General features: G+C 21.7%; 3 protein-coding genes across 3 annotated transcripts; 2 read left to right on the top strand and 1 right to left on the bottom strand. All coding sequences in view use genetic code 6, as the record gives it.

The window, feature by feature from the left end:
• Positions 1-251: 251 nt before the first annotated feature.
• On the top strand, positions 252-6,561 carry TTHERM_01009810 (REJ domain protein; the record flags this gene model as incomplete). Its single annotated transcript, XM_001017690.2, has 7 exons — positions 252-279; positions 330-516; positions 619-898; positions 1,035-2,109; positions 2,422-2,923; positions 2,989-3,190; positions 3,307-6,561. 7 exons carry the CDS (start codon positions 252-254, stop codon positions 6,559-6,561), a joined length of 5,529 nt encoding a protein of 1,842 aa, XP_001017690.2.
• Positions 6,562-6,820: 259 nt separating this feature from the next.
• Positions 6,821-7,750, bottom strand: TTHERM_001009804 (hypothetical protein; the record flags this gene model as incomplete). The annotated part of the gene is made up of 3 exons (XM_012798027.1): positions 6,821-6,929; positions 7,448-7,537; positions 7,734-7,750. 3 exons carry the CDS (start codon positions 7,748-7,750, stop codon positions 6,821-6,823), a joined length of 216 nt encoding a protein of 71 aa, XP_012653481.1.
• Positions 7,751-12,251: 4,501 nt separating this feature from the next.
• TTHERM_01009800 (surface protein with EGF domain and furin-like repeat protein, putative) lies at positions 12,252-15,588 on the top strand (the record flags this gene model as incomplete). Its single annotated transcript, XM_001017689.2, has 6 exons — positions 12,252-12,279; positions 12,332-12,395; positions 12,620-12,878; positions 12,998-14,672; positions 14,904-15,405; positions 15,476-15,588. Coding segments are annotated over 6 exons (2,641 nt in total), but the record flags the coding sequence as incomplete, so codon positions are not given.
• Positions 15,589-15,747: the final 159 nt, after the last annotated feature.

Raw genomic sequence — 15,747 nt, 5'->3', positions numbered from 1 at the left:
AAATATATAAATAGTTATGACTATGCGTTAATTTTATAATATAAATTAATAAACAAACAAATAATATAAATAAATAAAAAAAGTAAATTAATAAAAATGAAAATTAATACAATAAAGATTTTATTCATCACAGTATTAAATAGTAAATAAAATTTCCTATCATAACATAAATAAAAGATATTAATTTTAAAACCAAAGTCTTAATAAAATTCGCAAGTTCAGCAACTGTTTATCCTAATTGTACAAAAATTATGGTATCACGTGGCTTAAATCCAAAATGTATAAAAATATAAAAGTATCTTTTTATTAAATATTTAATAAAAAAATAGACAGCGAATGCATAATAAATAAACGTATTGCTGATTACTAATCTGATATATAAGAGTATTAAAAGTATTTATAGTCTGATTATTGTTTTAATATAGTTAATAATCGATACGATAATTTGAATTATTTATCAGGAGATAATTGTTTCTCAAATATTCCTTTTAATTTTACTTATAGCAGAAAAAGTTCGTAAAAAAATTATTTTAAAAATAAAAATCTTTTTATTAATATTTCTAATTGATTTTGAATTTTTCCAAAATGATTTTAATTATTAATTCAATTAAAAAAAAGGTTTTAAAAAATTTATAAATTTGATTTGGAAGTATTTGGCTTAATTACTACTTCTTAACCTCCAGCTTCTAAAATTAAAACAATTTTCAATGGAGTTGAACTAACCATAAGTGATGCAGACTAATTTATTACTGGTTGTTAGGGTGGTGCTTAATGCTATTATTTCACTTATAGACACCTATTAAACTAATACGATTTAAATTTAATTCTAACTCCATTGAATTCAAACACTGAAATATATAAATAGTTTATTTCAGCAGCTTTTCTTATTGTTTAACTTGTAAATAATTTCAATACTTAATTTGAAAAAAATATCTGTTTTTTTTAAATACATTCATAAATTTATTATAATTTGCTAATTTGATTTTTATTTCAAATTTTTTTAATTTATATCTATTTTATATCCTCTTTAAAAGTGCTCGCCTTATTGTGATGTATGTGATTTTAATAACGTTTGCTCAAAATGTATTCAAAAATATTATCTTGACTCCTCTGCAAGCTGTTAGCCTTGCGATTAAACTTGCTTAGACTGCTCTGGACCTTCATAAAATAATTGTTTATCATGCGTTTCAGGGTTATTCTTTTAGCAGCTATCAAGTTCATGTGTCTAAAGTTGTGATCATAATCAATATCCAGACTCTTAAAATATATGTAAATTATGCGATCAACAATGTGCAACTTGCTAAGGAGCAGGACCAAATAATTGCTTATCTTGTTAATTAGGTTTATACTTATAACCTATTACACATTCATGTGTTTAAACCTGTAATTAAAACTAATTCATAAATGCATAATAACAATGCTAATTATGTGATCAAACTTGTAGCAGTTGTGATGGAGCAGGGCCAAATAGTTGCTTGTCCTGTATATCTGGATTATATTATTAGCCTAATAAAAAATAATGTGTTTAGAATTGCGATTTAAATGAATTTATTAATTCTTCAAATCAATGTTAAGCCTGTGATTAATCTTGCGCAAGTTGTGATAGTTCTTCTTCTAAAAGCTGTTTATCATGCCCTTAAAATAACTTTTTGTTTAATAAGATGTGTGTAGGTATTTGTCCAAATGGATTTTAATCAAATCTCATTTCACTCACTTGTGATAAATGTTAAGATTATATGGATCCTAAATGTAATTCTTGCAACCCTAGTTGCTAATTATGCAAATCATCATAGGCTAAAGACTCTTAATGTGATAGCTGTTACTCAGAAACAAGATAATTAGATTCAGATAATAATTGCACTTGCTTAAATCCAAAAGATTTGAGAAATAATTTTTATTAATGTAGCTATCAAAATATTGCTGTACTTGACATTTAATTAAGTGCATCAAAACCTTTGCTAATTATAGATTTCGGCTCACCCTTAAAAGATATTTCAGTAAATACTCCTTTTGCTTTATGTTAATAAATATTTGATCAGCCCACTTTGATTTTACTTGGTTCAGATTCATAGTGCCAAATAACTGGAAATCAAGTTTAAGTAAATTTAGGTAGTTTTTTCATATTTTTTCAAGATTTGTATTAAAAAAAATTTTTTAATTAATTATTAAATATAATTTTAAAAAAATAAAATTTGTTAATTTAAAAAAAATAATTTTTGTTATTAGCTGATTTAAATTTTATAATAGAAAATCTTTAAAGAATTTCTATTATAAGACCCCCTTTATTAAAAAGTCCTAATCTTATTTAATTTTCCATAATTTAACATACTAAAGGGGGTCTTAAAAGAGAGATTTTACATTTTTTTATTTAATTATCTAAGAATATTCAAACATAAAACATTTTTTTTTTAAAAAAAAAAGGTGATTCTTCAATAATAATGGCAAATAATATTATTAATTTTTTACCTAATAAGCTCTAATTTGAAGACTATAATACATATTTTATAAATACTTTCTATAGAAATATTGTTTTCTAGAATGATCCTGGGATTCCTTTGCTTAATTTTAATTACAACCCTAACCAAAACAGCTGTAATCCTTTAAGTATAGCTCTTTAAAATATACAAAATGATGCAGGTAGAAAATTTTTAAATATAAGTTGGACTTTAGTGCAAGTTATAGGAACAATGAGTGACGAATAGAAATAAATAATCAAAAAAATACTGTAACAAGCAAGCTAAGATATGGCCACAAGTATAAATATTGATCCTAAATACATCCCTGCAAATTAAAATATTGTAATACAATTTAATTATTAGCTTAAAGTTAACAAATCAGGCTCTTAATTATTTACAATAAATTACTAATAATAAAAATAAATTAAAATAACCTTTTAGTAATCAGTATATCCTCCTATATATAGGTAAATTAATTACTTTTTTATTTTGATTTTAAAAATATCTTTATATTTATTTAATTCACCAAAAGATACATGAGCTTGAGTTTCTACTTTTAATTTTATATTGAAATATGCGAGCTAGGTTTAATCACTTATAATAACGAGCCTGTTGATTTACAATTGATTTCTAACCAACTTCAATAACAAAATCTGAGCTAATACAGTTTATCTAGCTATCAGTTTGATATTCCTCCTTACACCTTAGAATCTAATTCTCAATTAAATGCTAGTGTAATTTTTTATTTCTCATTCATTTTATCTATTCTATTTTTATAGATTTCCTCTTTTAAAAATTAAATCTTTTTTAATTTTTTAATTTATTTTAATTTTTAATTTTTAATAAAAAGTTGGTTGTAAATCTAAGTTCAAACAAAAATGTAATAGCTATTTAGAAGATATCAGTTGATATTTTAATTACAGATTTGTATTTGTAGGTTATCGGAGGCTCTAGTTTAGTTGTAGGTTATTAAAGTAAACTATCCTTAAATACAAACTCTAGAGACTTTGAAATTTAAGATTCTAAATCGCCTTAAAACATCAACTTTAGTTGGGAATGCTCTGGTTTATCATCTAGTGACCATATTTGCTATGACTTCAAGAATAATGTTCTTTAATTACAACAAGGATCAAGTAGTATTTCTTTTCCTGCAAAAACATTTTAGCCATACACATCTATTATATTAAATGTTATCGGATAAAAAGACTCTAGAAAATCTAATTATAGGACAATATGTTTATTTACTGAGCTAAATATCCCCTAGCTAGAAGTACAGTTTTCTGCTACTCGTTAAAATTAAAAAATTAATTTGAATGAGGATTTGAATTTTGTCATTAATTATGATGAGAATATCCCCTCAGATATTTTATCTTATGCTGGAGCTTTGCTATATGACAATGATGTTGTTGGTGTTATTAAATTTGACTATTACTAAGTTAAATTTAGAATATGGAATTATTTCAAAAACGTAGATCCCTTAAAACCTACTATTTAAGCACGCTTTTCTGTCTATAACCCTTCTTTTGTTATGCCAAGCTTAACGACTATCAATTTGAATATCAATTTCCCTCCTCATAATTGTACTTTGGTAATTAGCCCACTACAAGGAGTAGCACTTTAAACGATGTTCTCAATTTAATTTTTGTATTGCTTAGATGAAGATCTTCCTTTGACTTACTAATTCTTTTATTATAATAGCATGGATGATGCTAAATAAGAATTAATCTAGCCATGGAATATTTTAAGAAGATAAATATAAGATCAGTCAACTGTAAATTCAATTCAAACTGTATTACCTTAAGGGAATCTTGTAATAATGAGTTAGGTCATAGATTCACAACTCGGCGTTTACAATTAAACCTAGATGATTAGTGTTTCAAATTTAAATTTACCAACGAAAGATTATTATCAATAAGTAAATTAACTTACTTAGCAAACTCTATCTAGCACAAACTTATAAGCTACAAGCTAATTAATTACTTTAAGTTTAATCGGAGAAGACATTAGTAAAAATACATAGTCTTCATAAGATTTAAATAATTTATGCTCTCTATTAATAACAAATCTTCAGTAATTATCTCTTTAAATACCTAAATTTTCTTTGATATCAACATATGCTAATAAAGTAACTGCTAAACTATCAGGGTTACTTTTCAATTCATAATAATCAATATAGACTATCGATAAAAATTAAATAATTTAAAAACTACAATCATTAATTTAAAATACAGATTCAAGCATTTAAAACAATGATCTGAGCTATTTATAGCAAAACAACGATTTTCCAATTCAAAATATTATCGATTCTTTCAAAATATTAAATTCTTGTGTTACAATGAATTCATAGAATACATAATAAAATTTATAGGACTATGACCAAATTACTACCAAGATAGGAAGTATGTTCTCTAATATGAATCTACCTAATTAAGGGTCTTTAATTCTAAATGGTAATCTATCAACTCTATTAATAGACAAAATAACTTAAAAAAACATATACTAATACGTTACTTCTTTTAATGAGCCAGATTAAAATAATGTTTTTAGTATATCAAGAAACAATTATGAATTAAATATTTATGAAAATACTCCAGAATTTTAAGGATATATTTAGCAAATGAAAAATATTAGCTCAAATTACACATACTCAAAGAACAAGCTGATTTAAACATAAATTACTAACTAGGATACTAAAAATCTCATAGATCATTCTACAATAATTTATAATTTTAATAATGCTGTAACTAGCTAGAAATACAACATGACTTGCGTATAATAGAATGATAAATAATGGAGTAAAAAAAATTGTGTTCTACTAAAAAATAATGAAAATGAATCAGTGTGCTATTGTAATACATAGAAACCAACAACTATCATTGAGGATATTGATGACATGCTTTTAAAAAATTAAAATTTGAAGACTGCATTTGGAGAGTAAGGATTCATAAACTTAGAAAATTTTAAAGAATTTTATAATTACTTAGTATTCTGGTTTATATTTGCTTTTACCTTGGCTTAAATTATTCTATTCTTTGTAGGAAAAAGACTAGATAGAATTACTCTCCAAAAAAACTTTTAAAGAGTGCACCATCTTTTAGAAATAATTAGCACTCCAAAAATTGAACCAATGCTAGAAAATTAGAAAAATAATTTAAATCTTAAAGAACCATCTATTGCTATGTGTGAAGATTAAGTTATCAATAATAACTCTCCTAATGAAAACAAGATTTAAAGTACAGAAAATATTGAATATAAAAATTAAAACAATTAACATTTTCCACTAGTTTCTGATGAATTATCTGCTAAAATTAATGCTACTAATCCTTTTAGAAGAAAAAGAAAAACTTTCCTTAACTTTCAATAGTAGCAAAGTCATGTAAGTTTTAACTAAATTAGTTAAAATAAAATTGATTTAAATCACATAGAAAAGAAATTAAATAATTAAAATGTTAATATTGAAGAAGAAATCATTGCAAAAAGTATTGATAAAAAGAAAACTCAATAAGGATCTTAAACTTCCATTGAAGAAAATTAAAAAATTCAAGAATAAAAATAAATATAGATCTACTAACAGCTCTCTATTTATAAAAAGTTAGCAATATTTCATTAATTTTTTAGCATTTTTTATCTCTCGCTAAATGATATTTCAAGACCAATAAGGTTCACTCTTTTTTATATTAAAACTATCCATACCCTAGCTATTTCTGTATTATTCTATGGTTATATGATGATAGATTAACAAATAGTAATTGCTTTGATTAACAGCATAATATTAAAAGTAACCTCATCCCTAATTGCATACACTTTTAAAAAAGGTTAAATAGGAAAAGCTATTTCTATGGGTTTTTAATTAATAATATCTTTGGTTTATTTTTACTTAATATTATCAGTGTCCAGTGGAAAAAAATCAAGTGATTCAAATGAGTTTTTATTCTTATTTTTGGTATCACTTTCTATGGAATTGGTTCTTATTGAATTAATTATTTCATTAACTATGATTTTTTTGATTAAAAAACACATATAATCAAATGATGATAAATGCTTATATAGCAAACTATTTACCCTTTTAAAAATATAGGAAAACATTTAAAGTATTGATGTATGAACTTTATTTATTTATTTTTATGTTTTGTTATCTTCTTTCTTGAATAGTCATAAAATTTAATAAAATAAATTTTGAATTCGTTTTTGTAAAAAATAGATAAAAATAAAGTTTTTTTGATTTTTATAAGTAAAGGTGTACTTTATATACCAAAAAAAAATGAAGGATTAATCAATTAAATGTTAATATAAAACAATTAAAATAGTTTTAAATGTTATGAAATAAAATACTTTAAATTATATTATTCAATTTTAAAATTTATTCAATCTTTTTTCACCATTTTATTTATTGTTTTAAAGACAACCAATCTTTTTGATTTAAGACACTTACCCTTTACTTTCAATTGTTCAAACTCATTGATTTGGTTTTGACTTTTAATATAAATTAATTAAAATTATTAATATCAAAATTAACAAAATAAATTGTCTAAATTTAAATAATATTTTAAATCAGTAAGTAAAATAATAAAACTAGAATAAATCATAAGTTAAATTAAAAGCTAATACTAAAATCGAAAGCAAATAAATTAATTTGACTAGAGTTTAGGTGTTAAATTTGAAAGATTAATGCACTTTAGCGAAGCAGAACATAAGTCTAGGTAACCTTCACCATCAATTTAATTAAACCTTATTAAATATTGAAAAAAATTTAAATATTAAATTAATTAGTTAGAAGGAAATAATCAAGAAAAATATGAAATAGTTAGAAATTAATTAAAATAAAAGCAAAAATTTAAAATTAAAAAATTATTAAATTAATAAAGAAGAAAAAAAAATTAAATATTAATAAAATAAAAAGCTAAAAAATAAACTAATAAGCATAATTGTTGTTTTAAATTAGTGTTTTTATTAAAAAATATTAAAATTAAAAACAAATAAAATTATTTTACCCAAAATTAAGTGTCAAATTTGAGAGATTAGAGCAATTAACTAAACCAGAACCTAAGTCTAAGATGCCAATAGAACCAATTTTATTGTTTCTTTTAAATATTGAAGAATATAAGTAATAAATTAGGTAGTTTGAGGAAATTTAAGAAAATATGAAATTTTAAGAAATGAAAATTAAAAAAAATATTATATTTAAAAATATCACAATCCAAAACAAACAAATAAGTTGTTTTTACTAGAGATTAAGCTCCAAATTTTATAGATTAGAGCAATTTATTAAAGTATAACCTAAACATGATGCACATACTGCACCAGTTTAATTGTAACTTTTGAAGAAATTATAAATAATTAATTAGTTATTTTGAAGGAAAAAATCATAATGAAATGAATTAATTAATAATGATTGCAAAAGTTGAAAATATAGAATTAAATGAGCTAAATTAAGAAATTAAAATGCTCAAAAACACAATAAAACGAAAATTAAATCAAATAAAAAGAAATACATAAATTAAAATAATTTTATTTTTTTAAATTCATTTAAATATTTATCAAAATCCAAAATAAATAAAACTGCTTTTACTAAAGATTAAGTGCAAAATTTGAGGGATTATTGCACGTTGCTAATGCAAATCCTAAGTTTTATGTCACATTTTCCAATTTAATTCTACCTTTTTATAAAATGAAGGAAAAATAAATAATAATGAATTAATTATTTTGCGAGAAGATAAAAAATGATGAAAAAATATGAAACAAATTAATTAATAGTCAAAGCAAAAGTTGAAAATTAAAAAAAAATCAGTTAAATCAACAAAGAAAAAAGCATAGAAAGAAAATAAAAAGAAAAATAAATCAAATAAAAATAAATTAAAAGAGTTTTATTGTTTTAAATTCATTTTTTTTTTATATATTAAAATACTTTACTCAAGATTAAGTGTCAATTTGAGAGATTAGTGTAATTTGCTAAAGTAGAATTAATTAATAAATAATTAATTTTTTCTTTTAAAATAAATATTATAAAATAAAAATCTATTATAAATTAAAAATATAATTTCTTAAATTAAATTTTTATATTAAAAAATTATAAAATAAATATTTTTCAATAAAAAGCAAAATAAAATTATTAAATTTATTAATCTATTTTATAGCAAATCCAGGAATTAAATTCTTAATTCACCACTTCCATAAGAATTTAATACCTGGAATTGCTATATTTAGTTAGAAAGAAAAATGAAGAAAAAATATGAAATAAATAATAAGGAACGAATTAATTAATATCAAAGTAAAAGTTGAAAATGACATAAATAATAAAACACAAATAAAAAGTTAATAAGTAAATTAAAAGAGTTTTTTTTATTTTTAATTTAATTGTATATTAAAAAATATAAAAATTTAAAGCAAATAAAATATGTTTACCCTATATCAAGGTTAACAAATTAAAATATGATTAAAATACTTATTTAGTTGTTTAAGCAAAAAATAATTTTTGTTAGTTAATGAAAATAAATATATTTTTGGGTGAATATTAGACATATAATTTTATTATTACTAAGTAAGTGTAAAATAACAATCTTAAAGGCTCAAACCTTCTAAAATAGTAAAATTTAGATAATAAACAATTTTCTATTCTTTATCTAACTTTATTAATCATTACAATTTAATTATCAATACTAATTATAATTTCAGTTTATAATTATAAATAATAATGATAAAAGCTAAATATTTAATTATGATTTTTATTTAAAATAATAATTTTAAGGTTTAAAAACCTGAATGAGTAAAATTGATGAAACTAATACATAGAAACATTCTAGATTACATTTTTGTATATGTATTTAATGTATGTTTTGAAAATTGAATTATAAAAGTAATATAATTAAAATATAGTTTCTATGGTGAAAGTACGTACTTAAATCTTGATTCTAAATTTACAAAAAATAATTGAACTAAAAATTTTAAATCTAAATTTAATGTAAAAATAATTTAAACAAAATTTTAAAGACTTTTTAAAGTAAAAATCATTAATTCTAAAATTATTTCATAATTTTGTTTATTTGAATGTGTATCAACAATGATATTTGAATTTTTCAAAAATTCATAGAGAAATTTAATTTAATTAAATTTAACTATTTGCTTGACACAAATTAAGTTGAAAGAAACTAAATCAATTTTCTAAGTAGATTTTAAGGTAAATATTATTTTTAAATATTTACTGATGATTTTTTATTTAACCCTTCAATAGGGGGGGCATATAACTCTTAAGGTTCAATAGCTCAATTAAAAATCTATCTGCTTACTGAATTTTTAAAAAAAATATCTTATTTAGGTACTAACAATTTCTATCCCTTTAGGGTTTAAATAAATTATCATATAGACTCTAAACAAACAAACAAACAAAGACATAAAACTAGTAAAATCTAAGATGGATTTATAGATCTCGAAAAAAACAAAAGATAATTTGAGCTTCTGAAAGAAGTGCTTAAATATTGCTAAAGTCCATGAATATGCATTCATTTTTTTGTTTACTGAAATGTTTATATTTATGATCATTTTAAATTACCAAAATTCATAGAAAAATAAAATTCAATTTAATCTTTAACTTTTTGTTTAATAAATATTATGTTGAAAGAAAATAAATAATTATTTTTCAAAATATATTTTAAGGTAAATAAACTCTTAATTTTTTATTTTATTATTAAGATACTAATTAAGTGCAAAATAGAAATCATTAAAACTTAAATACTTGGGAAATGATTAAATTTAGAACATAAGTAATTTCTCTGCATTAGTGGGCTATAGTAATCTGTAAACTTTAGTTATCTCTACTAACTAGTAAAATAGCACATTTATGTTATTATAATTTTATTTTAAAATTATAAATAATAATTAGAAAAGCTAATAATATCTAATAATGAAGATTTTTTACCTAAAATAATAAATAATAATGAAAGAATATGATAAATTAGTAAAATCTAAGAAACTAATATAATATTCTTGATTACATTTATTTATATGCATCTAATGGTTGTCTTGAAAATTAAATTATTAAATTAATGTGTGAATTTTCTTCTATTTTATTTTTGAAATTATTTGTTTATGTTTTGATGAAATAAATTTAAATAATTAAACTTGCCAAATTTATTTATTTTAATACAAAAATACTTGCAATAAAAATTTATTTTATATTTTAAATTGCTGTTTTAATTATTGGCATATTATGCATGTAAGAAAGATGGTAAGATCTTAATTAATATACAATAATTTTTGTATATTTTTGATCAATTTAGAATTTGAAATTAAAAATAAATCATTTATCATATTTTTAGATTATTTTATTTTACAGAATTTAAATAAATGGATTTAAATTAACATTTATTTTTCCATAAATTTTATCTGCTAACTTAAAATTTTATCTATATTAATCCTACAATCAGAGCTTACAAACATGTGACTAAATGATAAAAAATTTAATAGTAAAGAAAATTTCACAAATCATTTGTTAAAATTAGCTAGAAAAATATTAATAGGGTCATGTACTAATAATCTATTATATGGTAATTTTTTAAAATCATTTAAAAAATTAAAAGAATGATTTTAAAAAATTAAAAGAATTATCTAATTACAGTTTAATAAAAGTACAAAGAGCGTGTAGTTTCTCTTTATTTTTTGTGTAAGGCTAATTTGATTAATCAAAAATAATTAATAAAAGAAATAAAATATTGTTTAATTACTTCCCTTCATGTGTGAGTTTTATACTTGAAATAAATATTTTTAAAAATGAAAACAATAAATGTTCATATTTTAAGATTACGTTCATCTCAGCTTAAATATTTATCTTAGAAATTTTAATATATTAAAAATATTTAGGGTGTTACAGTTAAGATAGAACAAGAAATAATTGCGCTAAAAAAGTATTTATCATTAAAAAAAACAAGTTTAAGAATATTAATCATGTAAAATATTAGAAATTACTTTTAAATTACATCATAAGTAAGGTAAGAGTTAAAAACAATAATTTAAATTTTTTCAAACCATAAATACTAATTGAAAAATGATTAACTTAACTTTTATTACATCAGCCAATCTATTACATTTTCAAATTATTTTGATAATTTATGACGATAAGTAATAGTAATAGATGATACAACTATACTAATAATTTCTTACTATTTTAATTTTAAACTAAAGACCATTTTTGAATTTAAAAAGACCAATAATTTACAATTTTATTGATAGTTCTAATCCTTTTTTTACCTCTTTCAAAAGATATACCAATGAATATTCTATAGTGACTAATTTTAAATTTTTTATTGAATTTCAAAGCAAAAAGTTTGATTTTAGATAAAATATCACCTAGGTTTTCCTCTTGGCTCAAAAATGAGGAATTATGGTAATACTTAAAGAATATAATAATTAATTGCGATAGTTTATGGATGTTAAATGAATAATGATAGAATAAAAAAAGTTTATTTGGAATTAATAGTAAAATAGTAAGGAATAATTAGTTTGATTCTTACTTGTTGTATTTTTAGTTAAGCATAATTTAAATAAATTAAATATATAAATAGTTATGACTATGCATTAATTTTATAATATAAATTAATAAAAATAATAATAATAATAATAATAAAATAAAAAAAGTAAATTAATAAAAATGAAAGTTAATACAATAAAGATTTTATTTTTCTCAGTTATAAATAGTAAATAAAATTTCTTATCATAAAATAAATAAAAGATATTAATTTTAAAACCAAAGTCTTAATAAAATTCGCAAGTTCATCAACAATTTATCCTGACTGTACACAAAAAATGGAAGATTTTCATTTAAATCCAATATGTATCAAAATATAAAAGTATCTTTTTATTAAATATTTAATAATAAAAAATAGACAGCGAATGCATAATAAATAAACGTGGTGTTGAAAACTAATCTGATTTATAAGAGTATAAAAAGTATTTATAGTCTAATAATTGCTAATTTAAATAAAAAAATAAATTCGATCAACAATATTACTTATCAGGAATTAATTGTTTTTCAAATAATCCTTATAGTTTTACTTATAGCAGAAAAAGCTAGTAAAAATATTATTTTTAAAATAAAAATCTTTTTATTAATATAAATAATTGATTTTGAATTTTTCAAAATTTTATTAATTATTATTTCAATTAAAAAAAAGGTTTTAAAAAATTTATAAATTTTATTTGGAAATATTTGGCTTAATTAGTACTCAATATACATCTTCTTAAATGAAAGTAAGTTTAAATGGAGTTGAAATAACCAAATCACTTGATGCTTGTAATGGTGCTTTATGTTATTCTTTCAAGTAGTAAGATCTATTAAACTCATATGATTTAAATTTAATTCTTTATCCATTGAATTCACCCTCTGAAAAATATTAATAGTATATATAAGGAACTTTTCTTATTGTTTAACTTGTAAATTATTTCAATATTTAATTTGAAAAAAATATATTCATAAATTTATTATTATTTGCAAATTTGACATTTATTTCAAATTTTTTAAATTTTTATCTATTTTATATCCTCATTAAAAGTGCTCGCCTTATTGTGATGAATGTGATTAAGACAACGTATGCTCAAAATGTATTGAAAAATATTATCTTGACTCTTCTGGTAGCTGTTAGCCTTGCGATTAAACTTGCTTAAACTGCTCTGGACCTTCAAATGAAAATTGTTTATCTTGTGTTTCAGGGTTGTTTTTTTAGCAGAAATCAAGTTCATGTGTCTAAAATTGTGATTAAAATTAATATCGAGACTCTTAAAATGTATGTTAATTATGCCATCAATCATGTGCAATTTGCTAAGGAGCAGGACCAAACAATTGCTTATCTTGCTAATTAGGTTTATACATGTAACCTATTACACATTCATGTGTGTAAACTTGTGATTAAAATTAATATCGAGACTCTTAAAATGTATGTTAATTATGCCATCAATCATGTGCAATTTGCTAAGGAGCAGGACCAAACAATTGCTTATCTTGTTAATTAGGTTTATACATGTAACCTATTACACATTCGTGTGTTTAAACTTGTGATTAAAATTAATATCCAGACTCTTAAAATATATGTTAATTATGTGATCAATCATGTGCAATTTGCTAAGGAGCAGGACCAAACAATTGCTTATCTTGTTAATTAGGTTTATACATGCAACTTATTACACATTCATGTGTTCAAACTTGTGATTAAAATTAATATCCAGACTCTTAAAATATATGTTAATTATGCGATCAATCATGTGCAATTTGCTAAGGAGTAGGACCAAACAATTGCTTATCTTGTTAATTAGGTTTATACTTATAACCTATTACTCATTCATGCGTTTAAACTTGTGATTAAAATTAATATCTAGACTCATAAAATATATGTTAATTATGTGATCAATCATGTGCAACTTGCTAAGGTGCAGGACCAAACAATTGCTTATCTTGTTAATTAGGTTTATATATGTAACCTATTACACATTCATGTGTTTAAACTTGCAATTAAAACTAATTCATAAATGCATAATAACAGTGCTAATTATGTGATCAAACTTGTAGCAGTTGTGATGGAGCAGGACCAAATAGTTGCTTGTCCTGTATACCTGGATTATATTATTAGCCAAATAAAAAATAATGTGTTTAGAATTGTGATTTAAATTAATTTATTAATTCTTTAAATCAGTGTTAACCCTGTGATTAATCTTGCGCAAGTTGTGATGGGTCTTCTTCTAAAAGCTGTTTATCATGCCCTTAAAATAGCTTTTTGTTTAATAAGATGTGTGTAGGTATTTGTCCAAATGGATTTTAATCAAATCTCATTTCACTTACTTGCGATTAATGTTAAAATTATATGGATCCTAAATGCAATTCTTGCCATCCTAGTTGCTAGTTATGCAAATTCTCATAGGCTAAAGACTCTTAATGCAACAGCTGCTTCTCAGAAACAAGATTATTAGATTCAAATAACAATTGCAATTGCTTAAATCCAAAAGATTAAAGAAATAATTTTTATTAATGTAGCTATCAAAATATTGCTGTACTTGACATTCAATTAAGCTCAACAAAACCACTGCTAATTATAGATTTTGGTTCACCTTTAAAAGGTATATCAGTAGATACATCTTTTCTTATATGTTAATAAATATTTGATCAGCCCACTTTGATTTTACTTGGTTCAGATTCATTGTGCCAAATAACTGGAAATCAAGTTTAAGTAAATTTAGGTAATTTTTTCAGATTTAGACAAGATTTGTATAAAAAATTTTTTATTTAATCATTTAATAAAATCTTTTTTAAATAAAATTTGTTAATTTTTGTTCTTTATTCATTAAAAAGAACCCCATTTTTTCATAATTTAACAAACTAAAATGGGGTCTTATAATAGAGAGCCCACATTATTTTATTTAATTATTGAAGAATATCCGAAGATAAAATATTTTTTTTTAACAAAAAAGGTGATTCTTCAATAATAATGGCAAATAATATTGTTAATTTTTTACCTAATAAACTCTAATTTGAAGACTATAATATGTATTTTATAAATACTTTCTATAGAAATATTGTTTTCTAGAATGATCCTGGGATTCCTTTGCTTAATTTTAATTACAACCCTAATGAAAACAGCTGCAATCCTTTAAGTATAGCTCTTTAAAATATACAAAATGATGCAGGTAGAAAATTTTTAAATATAAATTGGACTTTAGTGCAAGTTATAGGAACAATGAGTGACAAATAGATATAAAACATCAAAAAAATACTGTAACAAGCAAGCTAAGATATGGCCACAAGTATAAATATTGATCCCAAATATATCCCTTCAAATTAAAATATTGCAATACAATTTAATTATTAGCTTAAAGTTAACAAAGCAGGCTCTTAATTATTTACAATAAATTACTAATAATCAAAATATATTAAAATCATCTTTTAGTAATCAGTATATCCTCCTATATATAGGTAAATTAATTAATTTTTTATTTTTATTTTTATTTTAAAGTATCTTTATATTTATTTAATTCACCAAAAGATACATGAGCTTGAGTTTCTACTTTTAATTTTATATTGAAATATGCGAGCTAGGTTTAATCACTTACAATAACGAGCCTGTTGATTTACAACTAATTTCTAACCAACTTCAATAACAAAATCTGAGCAAATACAGTTTATCTAGCTATCAATTTGATATTCCTCCTTACACCTTAGAATCTAATTCTCAATTAAACGCTAGTGTAATTTTTGATTTCTCATTCATTTTATCTATTCTATTATTATAGATTTCCTATATTAAAAATAAACCTA

The sequence above is a fragment of the Tetrahymena thermophila genome (genome assembly GCF_000189635.1).
Source record: "Tetrahymena thermophila SB210 genomic scaffold scf_8254608, whole genome shotgun sequence".
NCBI lineage: Eukaryota > Ciliophora > Oligohymenophorea > Hymenostomatida > Tetrahymenidae > Tetrahymena > Tetrahymena thermophila.
Note: the sequence above shows the minus strand (reverse complement) of the source record. Positions and strands in the feature narration are given on the sequence as shown.